The sequence below is a fragment of the Hemiscyllium ocellatum genome, chromosome 15, assembly GCF_020745735.1.
Source record: "Hemiscyllium ocellatum isolate sHemOce1 chromosome 15, sHemOce1.pat.X.cur, whole genome shotgun sequence".
Taxonomy (NCBI): Eukaryota; Metazoa; Chordata; class Chondrichthyes; order Orectolobiformes; family Hemiscylliidae; genus Hemiscyllium; species Hemiscyllium ocellatum.
Genome location: NC_083415.1, coordinates 3,254,598 through 3,273,025, shown reverse-complemented (window position 1 = coordinate 3,273,025; position 18,428 = coordinate 3,254,598). Strand labels below are relative to the sequence as shown.

The 18,428-nt window shown below is 47.7% G+C and overlaps 1 protein-coding gene across 3 annotated transcripts in view; it reads right to left on the bottom strand.

The window, feature by feature from the left end:
• ctsa (cathepsin A) overlaps positions 1-1,821 on the bottom strand; it is a 49,967-nt gene extending 48,146 nt beyond the window's left edge. Inside the window, exons 1-2 of one of the 3 annotated variants that reach the window (XM_060836239.1) lie at positions 1,755-1,821; positions 1,176-1,339 (exon numbers count right to left, since the gene is read on the bottom strand). In XM_060836239.1, coding sequence (XP_060692222.1) covers positions 1,176-1,339 — 164 coding nt within the window. In that variant the 5' untranslated portion in view covers positions 1,755-1,821. Of the gene's footprint in view, positions 1-1,175; positions 1,340-1,690 lie in introns of all 3 variants that reach the window. The other 2 variants (XM_060836241.1, XM_060836238.1) reach the window with 2 other exon arrangements.
• Between the last annotated feature and the right edge of the window lie 16,607 nt (positions 1,822-18,428).

Here is an 18,428-nt window from a genome sequence, read left to right as displayed (position 1 = left end):
ACCTTTTATCTTAGCCTGCTGGACACACTTTCCTCATTCCTGATGAAGGGCTCTGGCCCGAAACGTCGAATTTCCTGTTCCTAGGATGCTGCCTGACCTGCTGTGCTTTAACCAGCAACACATTTTCAGCCCTGTCTTGTTATAGCCTGCAACAGCCCTTTCCACTATCTACAACACCACCGACCTTTGCGTCATCAACAAACGTACTAACTCACTCTTCCACTTCCTCATCCAAGTCATTTATAAAAACTACAAAAGAGCAGAGGCCCAAGAACAGATCCCTGTGGGACACCACTGGTCACCGACCTCCATGGAGAATACTTTCCATCCACAACCTCTCGCTGTCTCCTTTCAGATAGCCAAATGACCCTGTATCCCATATCTCCTAACTTTCTGAATGAGCCTACTGTGGGGAACATTATTAAATGCTTTACTGAAATCTATATACACCATATCCACTGATTGACCTTCGACAACTTGTCTCGTCTCATCTCATCCTCAAGAACTCAATAAGGCTTACGAGGCATGACTTGCCCCTCACAAAGCTATGCTGACTATCTTTAATCAAACTTTTTTTTTTAAACAAATGGTCATAAATCATCTCTGCCAAAATCTTTTCCACAAACATAAGACTGACTGGTCTGTAATTCCCAGGGATTTCCCTATTCCCTTTCTTGAACAGAGGAACAACATCGCCACCCTCCAAGCATCCGGTACTACTCCCGTGGAGAGGGAGGATGTAAAGATCATCGCTAGAGATGCAGCAATCTCATTCCTCACTTCCCATAGTAACCTTGGATATATCTGGTCCAGCCCTGGGGACTTGTCTATCTTGATGCTTCCCAGAATTTCCAGCACATCCACTTCCTTAATATCAATCTGTTCAAGCCTGTTAACCTGGTCCACAGTGTTCTCATTATCAACAACTGTATCCTCCAGCATGCAGACAGACAGAACATTTGTTCAATAATCATCAATTCTTCATTCCCCATGATAACTTATCCTGTCTCTACTTCTAAAAAGGACCAATATTTGCCTGATCTACAATGAGGTACTGAAACTGCTGCAGCGCAGCCTGCTATCTGTAAACAGAGCAGCCACCTCATACTGGAGAAGGAGGAAGTGATACAAAAATATATAGCTCAACAACTGCAGTTAGAAAGTGAATCACTGACCAGTAATGGAGGTGTATGTTTTCAGATACATTCAGGTATCCGGAGTACTGTTTAAAGCTGGGTTGCTTGGCCAGTCCTGGTAGGTAGTGGATCTCATCCTTGGCTGGGGCAGATTCAGTAAGAAAGATTTCCAGCAGCACAGCTAACAGCCCAAGCCAAACCATCTGTGAGACAAAAAACCAACAGAGTTACATAGCCCTTATTTGCTCCTGGCTCCACAGACACCCCGCAGCTCAGAGTTCACTGCCAGGACAACCAGCAGCACTCCCACTCAAAACCTGAGCCGATCGGCCTCCGACAGTTCTGGGATAAGGGGGAGGAGACAGGCCCTCAGAGAGACACCGGGAATGTCGGTGCGGGCTCAGCGCCCAAGTCCCGGGAGTGGGAGGTGGGGCTGGGCAGCGGAACCGTGTTCCCCACGGGGCCACAGATCCTGCTGCTGCAGAAGCCGAGGAGGAGGAGGCAGCTCTGGAGAGCAGGGTCGCTCCCGCTCCCGCCCCTGCCCCTAGCATCACCTTCTACACAGTGCCCGGGACACACCGGGCTGTCTGCTTGGACGGACCGGGAGCTCTCACTCACACTCAGGGTGCTACCTGGACTCCGGTCACGTGGCTGCTGGTCACATGACCCCGCGCTGCGGCAAGGCGGTCACATGACTCGGTGGGAATTGATACACAGAAGGAAGTGTCAATATTTGCACTGAGTGGCCAGCATTCGCCCTGTCTCCAACACATTGCTTTCTCCCCAGTGACCTGTACTGATCTCTGGGTACAGAATGCAGCCTCTGTCCCACCCTGTTTACTGTAATTTAAATCTGGCCACTCTGCTCTCCAGCTCATGGACACTGGTATACGTGACCAGTCGTTATTCCCAATTCCACTGCCTATTTCCTTCTCAAATGATACCAACTTTCAGGTGTCACAGGGACAAGGCATTTCTTTCGCAGTCATCCTTGGCTGTGTGCCAGTTTGAGCCACAAAGTCGGTGGATTCAACTCCCATTCGAGCACCGATTGCAGGCGGGAACTCCAGTGCAGGACTGAAGGAGCATTACACTGCTAAAAATGCTGGCTTTTGCACAAGACATTGAAATGAGTTTCCCTCTGCCCTCACAATGTGTTAAGTTCACTAAAAGTCACTATTTCGAAGTCTGTATCGGCACCGCCTCATGCTCCCACGAGGAGGTTGAACAGTTCATCAACTTTACCAACGCCTTCCACCCAACCTCAAATTCACCTGGACCATCTCAGACACCTCCCTCCCCTTCCTGGACCTCTCAATCACTGTCTCCAACGACCAACTAACCATAGACATCTACTAAAAACCCACAGACTCCCACAGCTACCTAGACTACACCTCCTCCCACTCTACCTCCTGTAACAACGCCATCCCTTATTCCCAATCCCTCCACCTCAGCCGCATCTGTTCCCAGAATGATCAATTCCACATCAGAAAGTTCCAACTGGCCTCCTTCTTCCATGATCGCAACTTCCCACGCAATACCTTCCAGCAATCTCCTCCATTTCACGTACCACCACCCTTGAACTCCACCCATCTCAATGCAACAAGGACAGAACCCTCCTGGTCCTCATCTTCCACCCCACCAACCTCCATCGCATCATCCTCCACCACTTCTGCCACCTCCAGACGGACCCCACCACCAAAGATATATTTCCCTCCCTACCCCTATCAGTGTTCTGGAGAGACCATTCCCTCTGCGATTCACTCGTCAGGTCCACGCCCACCACCAGCCCATACCTCACTCCTGGCAGCTTTCCTTGCCACCATAGGAAGTGCAAAATCTGCACCCACACCACTCCCCTCACCTCTGTCCAAGGCTCCAAGGGATTCTTCCACATCCATCAGAAATTTACCTGTACCTCTAACAACGTCATCTACTGCATCCATTGCACCCGATATGGTCTCCTCTACATCGGGAGTCAGGATGTCTTCTTGCCAGTCGTTTCAGAGAACATCTCTGGGACACCCGCTCCCACCAACCCCACTGCCTCGTGGCTGAACACTTCATCTCCTCTTCCCACTCTGTCAAGGACATGGAGGTCTTGGACCTCCTCCACCACCAAATCATTACCACCCAATGCCTGGAGGAAGAACGCCTCATATTCCACCTTGGAACCCTGCAACCATATGGGATAGATGTGGATTTCAATAGCTTCCTCATTTCCCATTCCCCCCACCCCACATTATCCCAGTCCCAAGCCTCCAACTTGGCACCACCTTCCAGACCTCCCCACTCTGACCTATCACCTTCTCCCTCACCTTCATCCACCTATCACTTTCTCAACCTCAACCCCACCCTCTCTTCCCTTTTATCCCTCAGCTCTGGCCCACAAGCCTCATTCCTGATGAAGACCTTATGCCTGGAACATTGATTCTCCTGATCTTCGGATGCTGCCTGACCAGCTGTGCTTTTCCAGCACCACACACTCTCGACTATTTCGAAAGTTGTTGAGTTCACCCTACTGTCCAAAACTTACACTTCACTTAAGGGCTAGAACACATTGACTGCTACTTGTGAATTTTTCCATATGTAAATTAGTTAATGTATTTTATTTCAGGTATCCGTGGGGCTTTGGGGCCATTAGCAGCATTGTAGTCAACTGCAGTAAACCTCACGGCCTAGAATATTCCCCCCTCCTCAAACTCTATCGTTATTATCAAACCGAGAGCTCTTGTTCAATGCAGAGTACAAGAGGGATCCCAGGAGCAGCACCAGGCATGCTTAAAAATGAGATGTTATCTTGCTGAATTTACAAAACAGGACAACTTGTACTTTCAAATAAACCTGTTGGACTATAACTTGGTGTTGAGTGATTTTTAACTATTAAAAAGCAAGACAGATCCAACCTGACCAATTCCCACCTATTAGTCCACTCTTGATCATCAGTAAAGTGATAGAAGGTGTTAACAGTGCTGTCAAGCAGAACCTGCTTAGCAGTCAGCTGATCAGTGATGCTCAGGGCCATTCAGCTCCTGATGTCATTTCAGCTTTGGTTCAAACATGGACAAAAGAGCTGAATTTCAGAGGGGAGGTGAGAGTGACAGCCCTCGATATCAAGGTTGCATTCAACCAAGTGTGGCATCAAGGAGTCCAAGCAAAACAGGAATCAATGGGAATAAGGGAGGAACATCCATGTTGATTGGAGTCATGCCTGGTACATAGGAAGATTGTTGAAAGTCAGTCATTTTATCTCCAGAACATCTCTGTGGGAACTCCTTATGGTAGTGTCCTAGGCCCAACCACCTTCAGCTACTTCATCAATGACCTTCCCTCCATCATGCAGTCAGAAGTGGTGATATTCACTGATGATTGCACAATGTTCAGCTCCTTTTGCAGCTCCTCAGACACTGAAGCAGTCCATGTTCAAATGTAACAAGTTCTGAACAATATCCAGATAATATCATGACAAGTGGCAAATAACATTTGCATCACACAAATGCCAGGCAATGACCATCTCTAACTAAAGAGAATCTAACCATCACCATGAGAAACTTCATAATAGGTGGGAATTGGTCAGCATGCAGCCTTTTGGCCTTCACACTCTCACAGTTACTGAAGGCGAACAGAGGATAGTGTACCGTAGGAAAGGAAGAACAATGAATATGCAGATTGGAGGATTTTGATGTCCTTCATTTCAGGATCAGGTTTTCAACCTGACACCATGAAAGACTGGTTGATTTCCAGGACTGTCAACAGTAAATTGCAACAATCATTTTCCATTCGATGTTGTCACTGGGCTTTACTTCTTGAGAACAGGGGAGTGAACCTTCTCCTTACTTTCTGTAGTTAAAACTATCTCCTCTGTTTCTCATTAAAAATCCCCCAACACTAGGATTTAGTCCAACAGGTTTATTTGGAAGTACAAGTTTTCTGTGTGCTGCTCCTTCGTCGCTCCAAAAACTAGTGCTTCCAGATGAACCTGTTGGACTTTAACCTGGTGTTGTGTGAGTTTTAACTTTGTCCACCCCAGTCCAACACCGGCATCTCCACATTGTTCTCTGTTTCTGCCATAGAAAAATTGTTCAAAATAGCAGTTTGCTTTATATTAGATTAGATTAGATTAGATGCAGTGTGGAAACAGGCCCTTCGGCCCAACAAGTCCACACCAACCCGCCGAAGTGCAACCACTCATCTGCATTAATCCCTTCACCTAACAGTACGGGCAATTTAGCATGGCCAATTCGCCTAAACTGCACATTTTTGGACTGTGGGAGGAAACCGGAGCACCCGGAGGAAACCCACGCAGACACTGGGAGAACGTGCAAATTCCACACAGTCAGTCAGTCGCCTGAGGCGGGAACTGAACCCGGGTCTCTGGCACTATGAGGCAGCAGGGCTAACCACTGTGCCGCCGTGCCACCCACAAGACAAAGTGGGCGGCACGGTGGCACAATATTCTGTCTGAACATAATATTTCAGCTTCAACATGTGAAAACACCCATGATTGTGCAAAACAGTTTGGAGATAAGGATCCTAGGTTGGGCATTGACTACTTTAATTTCCTTTGAATAAAATGTTACTTTCAGCTTGGTACGTCTTAACTAATCAAGTTTTTATAAAACTTTGCCAGACTGGTGAAGTGATGCCAAGGGCCATTTTCAATCGACGTCTTTAAAAACCATTTATGGTATTAAATTCAATGATGGGATTCAAGATCAATAGTCCATTTTTTATATCATTGTGAGCTAGCACAGAAGGAGGTCATTTGGCCCGTCATGTTTGTACCAGTTCTCCAAATCACTAAGTTTCCTTCTCCTGCTTCCTCCCTTAGCCCTACACCTACTTCTTTTGAGATAACGGCCTAATTCCCTTTCGAATATCTTGCACCTGGTCTGTTCACACTGAACATTGCGGAACTTGACCACTCACTGAATGAAGTATCAATTCTGCCTCTTTTGAAAATGACTCTCAAACTCATTCACAAACAGATCATTTAGTTCCAAGAATCCACTCTCGTTCCCCTCACAAGAGAGTCCCAGTAACAAGTATAGGTTCTCATCTCAATTGCAGGACAATTATATCACAATTTGCACAAAGAAACAGAGAGAGTCATTGGGGTCAAACACTGAGTATGAATCTCTTTCTTTAAGTGGTGGTTTTTATTCATTGATGGGTTATAGGTGTCACCTAAAGGCATGCATTTATTGTCCATCTTCCATAGTCCTTGAACTGAATGGCTTGTTGGGACCATTCAGAGGGCAGTTAAGAGCCAACTGTGGGTCTGGAGTCACATGTAGTCCAGATCAGGCAAGGAAGGCAGTTTTCCTTCCATGAAGGGCATTAGTGAAGCGGGGGCAGGCCATATAGGCAGGCCCGCAGCTGGGTCCATCCACTCAGTAGTTCTGGATGAAGGTGATGGGTCACAATTAGCAGAAGGTTTCCTTGCCCATGTTTGATCTGGTGCTATGTGACTTCATGGTATTCAGAATCACCATTGAGTTCTCCTAGAACCACTCCATCCTGACTGCTGCTAAAATAGGACATGCCCAGGGGATGGTGTTAGAGGAGTCTCGAATGTTGACCAGAAGATATGATTGGTTGAGCAGTGTCATACTGTTAGATGATGGGTCTGTGGGATGGCTTTCAAACCTTTGGATAAGTCCAGACATGTTAAAAAGGAGCACTGTGGATAGCTGACTGGACTGGTTGGGCCCTTTTTTAGTGTTCAGTTTTATGGTAAGATTTTTCTGTCATGTTTTGCTACAACTGAATGGTTTACTGGACCATTTCAGAGGATGGTTCACAGTCAAGCTCATTGCTGTGGGACTGGAGTCACATGTAGACAAGACTGGGTAAGGACAGCAGATTTCCTTCTCGGAAAGACATTAGTGAACCAGGTGGCATTTAACATGACAATGCTGATGGCTTCAAGGTCACCCACATCACCATGCCTGGTGTCTGACCAGGTAATAATCACACTGTAGGTAGACAGTGTGGGATATGGTAAATTAATATTACTCCTGCAATTCTCAGTTATTAGCTAAAAGCGTATGCAAGAAAGAAATGGGACTGTAAGACAGACAGTTAAACTCAATATGACCGTATAAACAATAGGTCTAAACATCTGTTTCTCACTTTTACAGAAACACAGGAACAAACCCCAATAAAAAGGGCTTAGTGATAAGATGCTGTGAAAAGGCAAGGATGTGCCCACAGCAGGATGAGAACAGGAATGAGCATGTTTCACAGACAAGACTGGATAAGACACAAGATAAACAGGAGTAATGGGTACCGGTCTTAGGGAAGTGGAGGATGTAAATGGGGGGCCGGGGGGGGGAGAAACAATGAAATAAGGAAAAAATATCTGGGAACCAAATTATATAAATATCAAATATTTGTTGAATTCAGTGTGTGTTTGTCCCTGCCTTGTGGACATCACACCCACTTGGAAGTGTGAAATAAAGGGTGTTACTGATTCAGATTTTGTCTCGGACTGAAATTATTGCAGTGAGTGAGCTTTGTTTCTCACAACAGTGAGCAGTATCCTTTCCCCTGAGTGTATTTAACAGCAGCAACTGATTATGAAGAAAAATAGTTGAGGCAAGGACACTGAACTGAAAAAAAAAACACTGGATGCTCTAGTGGAAGAGCCAGTCAGATTAAGTTGTCTGACCCTGCAAGTAAGTTTGTCTTGTGAATCTGAACATGACTGGGCTGGGAGCCAGCTCTAATCTTTCCACAAACTCATTACTTCCTCATTCTGTTGTTCCGTTTTGACTGGCTTTTCTTAACTAGATTAAAAAGCACACAACACCAGATTATAGTCCAACAGGTATAATTGGAAGCATACTAGCTTTCAGAGCGACGCTCCTTCATCAGGTGATAGTGGAGGGCTCGATCGTAACACAGAATTTACAGCAAAAATTTGAAATTAGTTGAAATTATACATTGAAAAATTGATTGTCTGTTAAGCCTTTCATCTGTTAGAATACAGTGATAGTTTCACTTCTTTCATGTGTAAATCACAAAACCTTTTTTTAAAAAAGTTGTATTCTTGGGTTAACTGTTAACGATGGTGATAGCTAGACAATATGTTGAAGGTGTTAGCCCCCTGTCTTCTCTGTCTATGACCATGATGCTTAGATTGGTTCTAATCTAAAAAAGTGTGATAACAGAGTTTTACATAAATTCATGCAGTTTTTGAGCAAAGTACAATGTAACCTTGCAAATACAAATTCACCCCACAAAATATATGTGTGTGTGTCTGTCTGTCTGGGTTGGAGGTTGTGAGTGTGAGAAAGTGTATGTGTGTGTGTAGTGAGTGCAGAGTGTCTTAGGTCTGTGAGGGGGTGCATGTGTGAGTGTGGGAGTGTGTATGTCTATAAGGGTGTGTGTGGGTGTCTGTGTGCGCGTCTGTGTGTATGTGTGTCCTTGTGTATGTGTGTATAGGAGTGCTTGTATGTGTGTGAGAGTGTGTATGAGTAGGAGTATCTGTGTGTGTGTGTGTAGTGCAATGGTGGTCACCTGTGATGTGACATGAACCCAAGGTCCCACTTGAGGCCCTCCCTATGGGTACCGAACTTAGCTATCAGCCTCTGCTCGGCCACTTTTCTCTGCTGCCTGTCCCGAAGTCCACCTTGGAGGATGGTTACCCGAAGGTCCAAGGCTGAATGTCCTGGACCACTGAAGTGTTCCCCAACTGGGAGGGAACCCTCCTGTCTGTTGATTGTTGTGCGGTGCTCATTCATCCGTTGTCGTAGCCTTTGCTCAGTTTCCCCAATGTACCATGCCTCCGGGCATCCTTGCCTGCAACATATAAGATAGACAATGTTGGCTGAGTCACACGAGTGCCTGCCATGTACAAAGTGGGAGGTGTTCCCACACATAATGGTGATATCTATGTTCACACTCTGACACGTCTTGCAGCGCCTACCGTGACAGGGTTGTATGGAGTTGGCCTGACAGCCAGGCAGCTTGCTACTAACAATGACCTGTTTGAGGTTTGGCGGTTGTTTAAAGGCAAGTAGTGGAGGTGTGGGGAAGGTCTTGGTGAGGTGCTCATCCTCATTGATAATGCATTGCAGGTCACGAAGAACATGGTGTAATTTTTCAGCCCCTGGGGAGTACTGAAGAATGAAGGGCACCCTGTCAGTTGCAGCACGTGTCTGTCTCCTGAGGAGGTCATTACGGTTCCTTGCTGTGGCACGTCAGAACTGCCGGTCGATGAGTTGAGCATCGTACCCTGTTCTTATGAGGGCATGCCTGAGTACTTCCAGATATCTGTCACGTTCCTCCTCATCTGAGCAGATCCGGTGTACGCGTAGGGCTTGTCCATAGGTGATGGCTGTTTTAATATGTTTTGGGTGGAAGCTGGAGAAGTGTAGCATTGTGAGGTTGTCTGTGGGTTTGCGGTAGAGTATGGTGCTGAGGTGTCCATCCTTGATGGAGACGCATGTATCCAAGAATGAGACAGATAGTCGAGAGTAGTTCATGGTGAGTTTGATGGTGGGATGAAACTTGTTGATGTCACTGTATAGTTTTATCAGTTTTCTTAACCAGCGAGTCATTTTTATGTTTCCTCGTTGAGATTTTGCAAGATGTGGTTATGGAGGTAACATCTGGGCCAGAAAAAAAAGCTACACCGACAGCACAGCATATCACTAGGGAGACCTGGATTTGTAAGATTCTGAGGGGCATGGACAGGGTGGAATAGAAAACAGCTGTTCCCCTTACTCAAAGAATCAAGAATAAGGGGCCACATTTTTGAAATGAAAGGCAGGAGGTTTGGAGTGGATTTGAGGAAAGTCCTCTGTCATTGAGAGTGTGGTGGGGGTCTGGAATGCACTGCCTGTACTGGTAGTTGAATTGGGAAACCTCACAACCTTTAAAAAGCATTTGGATGAACACTGAGATGGAGGTGGTCAAAAGTTTCAAGTTCCTAGGAATAAGTATCACCAGTAATCTATGCTGGTCCATCCACATTGACACTACAGTCAAGAAAACATGCCTCTTACTTCCTCAAAAGGCTCCAGAAATTTAGTATGTTCACAATGACTCTTGCCAATTTTTATAGATACACCATAGAAAGCATCCCAACCTGATGTATTATAGTTTGATATGGCAACTGTTCGATCTAAAGCTGCAAGAAATTACAGCCAGTTGTGAACGCAGCCCAGTCCATCACTTCCTTCCATTGACTCCATTTTTACTTCCCACTGCAAGGAAAGGCATCCAACATAATCATAGATTCCTCCCACCCCAATTATACTCGCTTCCACCCTCTTCCATCGGGCAGAAGACACAAAAGTTTGAAAACATGTACCAACAGAATCAAGAACAGCTTCTTCCCCGCCTGTGGTCAGACTTAAGATCGGTGCTCTCCTTTACTGGAGCTGATTTTCTCCACACCTTCTCTGTAGCTGTAACCCTATACTTAGCATCCTGTTCTATTACCCTGAGGTAAGGTATGATTTGTCTGGTTAGCACACAAAACAATACTTCTCATTGTATGTCGGTACATGTGACAATAATAAATCAAATCAAATCAAATCAATAACATTCAAGGCTAGGGGCCTATTGCTGGAAATTATAGGTAGTAAGGTATCTTTGATGGTATAGACTCAATGGACCAAAGGTCCCTTTCTATTCTATATGATCCCATGAACTGGCCAAAAGAAACTCCTGCAATATATATTGGAAATTACAAGTTATTATTAACAAATCCACTCATACCTATTAACAACATAAAACATCAACCTCTGTCTCTCACTGACCCACTGGGTTTGCACAATCTTGGATAAAGCCCAAATATGTTCATGGACATAGATTTTCACCAGCCATTCACCCTGGTTTCAGTAGTTGTCTTAGTGCATGTCCTTATTGTTGCATTTACAAATCAAGGCATCTCAAAAAAGCTTTACAGCCTAACAAGTACTTATAATGTTGTAATATTTATAACTTATAGCTACTGTTGCAGGAGTCAAGTAATTTTCATTCTGTGTCCCATAATTTTATACTTATTTCAGGAAATAAAATAAATGGCTATTCTAGATTTCATCTTCGGAAACCCCAAAGGTGGATGAAAGATAGGTGGATGAAGTAGCAATAGGTGGCCATTTTGGAGATAGTGATCATAAAATAGTCAGATTCAGCATCGTTATTGAAAGGAACAATAAGCCAGCAGGAGTAAAAATTCTAAATCAAGGGTCTACCAGTCTTGCTGCTGGCCAGCTCAGACTGCCTGATCCTCTGTTTGCTGTCAGCTGTCTCAAAGTCACTGATCCTGCTCTTGACACCGGTCACACCGGGCTGCCTGATCCCACTCTTACCACCGGCTACCTGATCTTGCCGATGCTACCTTCCTTTCCCATCACCACCTACCCTGCCACCGCTGCCATCTGTTATTGTTAGCGTAGACAGAGATGGGCTGTTTCCTCTAGCAGGTAAGTTCCAAACAATTGATGATAGTTGCACAGTGGATGCTATCTATGTGAACTTCAGACAGGCATTTGACAAGGTCTAACATGTCTGACTGGTCAGAAAAATGAAAGACCCTGGAATATAGGAGTATATGGTGAGGTCGATCCAAAACTAGCTCTATACAGGATATAGAGATTGATGGATGTTTTTGTAACAGGAAGGCAGATTACAAGACTTGGTGTTGGCTCCCTTGCTGTTTGTTGTACATTTTAATGATTTAGACTTAAATATAAATGGGTGGCACGGTGGCACAGTGGTTAGCACTGCTGCCTCACAGCGCCTGTAGACCCGGGTTCAATTCCCGACTCAGGCGACTGACTGTGTGGAGTTTGCACGTTCTCCCCGTGTCTGCGTGGGTTTCCTCCGGGTGCTCCGGTTTCCTCCCACAGTCACAAAGATGTGCGGGTCAGGTGAATTGGCCATGCTAAATTGCCCGTAGTGTTAGGTAAGGGGTAAATGTAGGGGAAAGGGTGGGTTGCGCTTCGGCGGGTCGGTGTGGACTTGTTGGGCTGAAGGGCCTGTTTCCACACTGTAAGTCTAATCTAATCTAATAAGAGATATGGTTGGGAAATTTACAAATGAGACAAATATTGACCTGTGCAGTATATCATGAGGAAGATGGTTATCAATGGTTTAGTGCATGGAAAATGACAAATGGAATTCAGTCTGAAAATGTGAGATCATGCATTTGGGGAAAGACATTCAAATCAAGGGAGTACATTAAGAGGTCTAGAGGAAGTAAGAGACCTTGGAGTGCATGTCCTTAGATTGTTGACAGTGGTGGCATGGTGGCTCAGTGATTAGCACTGCTGCCTCACAGTGCCAGGGACCCGGGTTTGATTCCAGCCTCGGGCGACTGTCTGTGTGGAGTTTGCACATTCTCTCTCTGTATGTGTGGGTTTCCTCCCACAGTCTGAAGATGTGCAGGTCAGGTGAATTAGCTGTGTTAAATTACCCATAGTGTTCAAGGGATGTGTAGGTTAGGGGTAAAACGTATAGTGGTAGGGGGTGGGTTACTCTTCGGACGGTTGGTGTGGACTTGTTGGGCCTAATGGCCTGTTTCCACACTGTAAGGATTCCAAGTTTTATAAATTGTAAGTAGATCCCACTGTTCTATCAATGCAGAGGGTTGTAAAGAAGACATAGAGCTGCTTTACTTCAGTGGATGAACTATTCAATACAACAACAGGCACGCAATACTGGAACTGTGTAAGACATGATTAGGTCGCACTGTAGTTTTGTGTACAATTTTGGGCACCACTTTTCAGGAAGAACTCAATTACTCCAGAGAGAGAGCCAAGGAATAATTTACAAGATTGTTGGCAGGACTTAAAAATTGCAGCAATGGGGAGAGATTGGTCAGGCAAGGATTGTTTTCCTTAGAACAGAGGAGGCTAAGGGGAGACTTTATGGATGTGTACAAAACAATGAGGTGCTTGGATACCATAGACAAGGAAGATCTGCTCCCCCCCGTGACCAAGTCAGTAACTGGGGAACCCAGATTTAAGGTGACTGGGAGAAGAATGAGAGGCATCATGAGAAAATCCTTTTCCACCCAGCAGGTGTTGGGTGGCTATAGAACATAGAACAGAGAACAATACAGCACAGAACAGGCCCTTCGGCCCACGATGTTGTGCCGAACATTTGTCCTAGCTTAAGCACCTATCCATGTACCTATTCAATTGCCGCTTAAAGGTCACCAATGATTCTGACTCTGCCACTCCCACAGGCAGCGCATTCCATGCCCCCACCACTCTCTGGGTAAATATTTCACTGCCTAGTGCAAGCCCTCAACTCATTGAGAAGGAACCTGTAGTTCTGTTGGTGCTGGTAAGTAGGCCAGAATGCTCAGCTAGTACATTCAACTGGCACAATAGGCTGAATAACTTCCTGTGTTATAACTGTTTTTTGGTTCTATCTGATAGCATATAGAAAACGATAACTTTACGTACATCTTTGATATGTTTGATGTTGTGTCAGAATCAGAATGTCCACAAATGAAGCAATTGACAAAGTCAACTCCCCTCTGACCACAATGTTGACAGCTAAAATACTAATCACCTCTTGGGCAGACTAAATTATTGATGATGGGTCTCCCAGCTCTTTTCACCCACAATTCCTAGCCCTGAAATGACAAATGGTGAACCAGGAATGAGCGGGTAGTTCAACTTTTCACCCACAGCGATTTCTTCCCTTTGAACCTTGAGGTCAGCATGTGTAATAGTGAAACCTCCAGCACGACAGAGAAAGGGCCACCACAACTTTCACATCTGTAGGCCACAGTGGGCCAAGCCAGAGTTCCTGGCCTTTCTGCTAATGAAGGTACGGGGAAAACTGACTGTTCCATCTTCATAAACAAAACTGAGTCCTGGCCAATATAACTTGGCTGAGGCATAGGCTCTAAAAATGAAGACCTTCATCCACACACTGTTAAATACAACGGCCTCTTATACTTTCTTTCAGCTAAATCAAAATTGCATTGAGACGTTTGGAGCAATTTCTGTCCCTAGGCTTACTGAGATTTCTTATTGTATCTGACCAAATCCGCCACATGAATTACCCACCCACCCCATAGCGTCTCTCACATCTGGTTCCAGCTCCATCTTGCCAGCTGCCATCCCCAGGACAACTCCACAGATATCTGCCAAAAGACCAGCATGCCTTGTGTCTGCACCATCTTTAAAAAGCTGCCGTGTACTGGATGAGCACGGGCAGTCTGAAACCACTCTTCACCCTCGAGGACAGAGTGTGAACATGTCAGAGAAAAGGAAGATGGCTCTGGGATTCTCTGACAGGGACCTGGAGATCATGATTGAGGGGATAGTGTAGAGAAGAGGTCTCCTCTTCCCAGAGGACCAGCAGAGGAGGTCATGCCACCAGAGCCTGGCCACTTGGTCCAAGGTGGCCGTCAGGGTCAGAGCAATCTCCAGGGTGGGGAGGAATGCCCCGTGGTGATGTAAGAATGATCTTCTTCTCACTTCCAGGGTAAGGACCACCTTCTTCGCACTGCCACCTCATACTCACTCTATCTCTGCTCCAGCACCCTCCTCCTACCGCAGCTCAGGCTCTGTCACCCTCAGTGTTACCTTCAGCATCCTCCCTCCCTCACTCTGTACCCCTCCCACCTCCCACTAATCTGGTATTGCCTCTGTGCTCCCCTCCTCACTCCCTCAGGGCCTCCTTCTATCCGTCTGCATCAGTGTCTTACTCAATCCCTCCCTTTCTCTTACTCCAGGAGAAGATAGTCCATGGCAGGGCAGAGGGAGCTTGTACAGTCCCCGTCAGGACAGTCCAGAGGTTCCCAGGCCCTCCAAACTGCTTATCTTCCACCAATCCTCAGGAGCTCACTCTGAGGCGGGTTCACTTGCTTTTGGTATTGTCTGGGCCGTTCAGGCACAAACCCCCACAGGGTCTCCCAGCCAAACCGCCAGGGCCAACAGGCTCCACTGGTGAGCAGGCTTCCTCCACTGCAGCTGTGGAACCAGAGAGTCCACTGAGACAGAGTGGGAGGGAGAGCCAGAGGGAGAGCACTGAGGGAAATACATGTAGGTGGTCAGGGTCACGTGAGGGATCCTTTGGGTCTGTGTTCTGACCAGTACATGGTTCTGTGTATGATGTTGAAGACCCTCATATTGAATGGTGCTACAGTCCCCTCCCTCACAGCTTGAGATCCTCACCCCACCCACTGTGGCTGTGTTTACGGCCATTTCCTGTCCCATTGTGTACTCTCCATTCCCAGCCTGATGGAAGGTGACAGTGAATGCACATCAGCAACAGGCTTCTGAATGTGTGGGTAAGGCCCGAGAACATCTCGATCCCCTTCCTGATATCCCTTCAACTTCATCCCATCAGTTTGTTATATCCCTAGGATCCCGGTCTACCTGCCCCTGCCCCAGCCGTCACCCCCATCCTGCACCCCAGACCTGGGCATATCAGATGATCATGGTAGCTCCAGTCAAACACTGATCCCCCAAGGTTAGGGTGCCCTGCCTGCATTAGTTTTACTCCCTGAACTTGCCTCTGTGGAGCCACAGCTCCGACCGTGAGCCACTCCCCGAACTGTAGAACCACAGGACTGACCGTGAGCCACTCCCGGACTGTGGGGCCACAGGACTGACCATGAGCCACTCCCCGGACTGTGGAGCCACAGGACTGACCGTGAGCTATTCCTGGACTGTGGGGCCAGGGGACTGACCGTGAGCCTCTCCCCGGATTGTGGAGTCACAGGACTGACCGTGAGCCATTCCCTGGACTGGGGGGCCACAGGACTGACCGTGAGCCACTCTCTGTCTGTGAAACCACAGGACTGACCGTGAGTCACTCCGCGGACTGTGGAACCACAGGACTGACCATGAGCCACTCCCCAGATTGTGGAGCCACAGGACCGACCGTGAGCCACTCCCCGGTCTGTGGAATCACAGGACTGACCGTGAGCCACTCCCCGGACTGTGGAGCCACAGGACTAACCGTGAGTCACTTCCCGGTCTGTGGAATCACAGGACTGACCGTGAGCCACTCCACGGACTGTGGAACCACAGGACTGACCGTGAGTCACTCCCCGGTCTGTGGAACCACAGGACTGACCGTGAGCCACTCCCCGAACTGTAGAGCCACAGGACTGACCATGAGGGACTCCCCGGACTGTGGGGCCAAGGGACTGACCATGAGCCACTCCCCGGATTGTGGGGCCAAAGGACTGACTGTGAGTCAGTCCCCGGACTGTGGCGCCACAGGTCTGACCGTTAGCCACTCTCTGTCTGTGGGGCCACAGGACTGACCGTGAGCCACTCCCCGGACTGTGGGGGCACAGGACTGACCGAGAATCACTCCCCGGACTGTGGGGCCACAGGACTGATCGTGAGCCACTCTCTGTCTGTGGGGCCACAGGACTGACCGTGAGCCACTCCCCGGACTGTGGGGGCACAGGACTGACCGAGAATCACTCCCCGGACTGTGGGGCCACAGGACTGATCGTGAGCCACTCTCTGTCTGTGGGGCCACAGGACTGACCGTGAGCCACTCCCCGGACTGTAGAACCACAGGACTGACCGTGAGCCACTCCCCTGATTGTGGAACCACAGGACTGACCGTGAGTCACTCTCCGGACTGTGGTACCACAGGACTGACCGTGAGTCACTCCCCGGACTGTGGGGGCACAGGACTGACCGTGAGCCACTCCCCGGACTGTGGGGCCACAGGACTGACCGTGAGTCACTCTCCGGACTGTGGTAACACAGGACTGACCATGAGCCACTCCTCAGACTGTGGAACCACAGGACTGACCGTGATCCACTCCCCGGACTGTGGGGCCACAGGACTGACCATGAGCTACTCTCTGTCTGTGGGGCCACAGGACTGACCGTGAGTCACTCCCCAGACTGTGGGGCCACAGGACTGACTGTGAGCCACTCCCCTGATTGTGGGGCCACAGGACTGACTGTGAGCCACTCCTCAGACTGTGGAACCACAGGACTGACCGTGAGCCACTCCCCGGACTGTGGGGCCACAGGACTGACCGTGAGCCACTCTCCGGACTGTGGAGCCACAGGACTGATCATGAGCCACTCCCCAGACTGTGGAACCACAGGACTGGCCATGAGCCACTCCTCAGATTGCTAAGGTACAGAGCCACCTGACCAAGATCGCCCAAGGCAGTTGTCTGACTGTGGCCATCCCCTGGACTGCGAGTGGAGGTTGCCCTTGACTTCCTGTGTCGTGAGTCCCTGATTGACTGGTACCTCCATGGACCTCAGTGTGGACCTCCCCCCAAAGACTTTGTGACATGGCTGCCTCCTCTATACACGTGCCGTGGAAGCTGCTGGCACATGGTGCAGGTGTGAGATTGAAACAGCATACTGCCCTATAGCAAGATGGTCACCCCATTAACCAAGGATTGGTGATCAGCAAGGCAAGCGGCAAGGTGTGTGACAGTGTTAAGAGGCACAGCAAGGTCAGGCATGCTAAGGAAAGGATGCAGTGAGTGCACAGGCAGGCACTGAGTGAGGACTCGCTGAGGGAGCAAGCAAGCAGCTCTGAGATGCAGCCTGCTCCAATCTGTGAGCTGGCTGCTTGGGTCCATGCTGATGTCCCTTGCAGTGTAAACCTGTGCTTCCACAGTATCCCATGTGACAATGCTGCTGCTTTTACAAGGTTATCATATCCTTGGTTCTTTTCTGAGAAGCTATAAATGAGACAGACTGTGAAAAGTCTGGGGTTGAAGGGTTTCAGGGCCAATTTGATTATAGCTAATGGATACTGCCACAGTTAAAAGGCTTTCAAGTTTAAGAAAAACAGGAGATTTATTTTACAACTAAAGGGAAGTGGCCAGTTCTCCCAGCTCAGGTCTTCTCTGGTTTGGTTTGTTTTTTTTTAACCGTCGTGTGTTGAAGTTGCCAGACCCAAGAAGGAGATCCAGGCTGGTCCTTCTCTCCCTCTCTCTCTCTGACCTGTCTCCTGTAAGACCCTGTGTTTGATTTTATCTTTTGTGCCAAGGGGTGTTTATGGGGATTGTTTCAAGTTTTTGGAACAGCATCATTAAGTTGGGATGATCTGTTGGGTTTTCGGAGAGGTTAAGTTATTCAGTATCCTGTTCTCTTTTGTTTGTGTTTCATTCAGTGATCTTGTAAATAAATTCTGTTTGTTTAAAACTATGTGGTTTGACCAGCTACATCTCTCCTGGAATATATGCGATACACCTGCTTAAAACAACAAGCAAGATAGGGTCTGGGCTACCTTCTTGAAATGTTTTGAGGGGTCTGGCCTGGTCCATAACACCTGCCAGTGTATCACAGCGGTGCCAAAATGGTCCTGAGG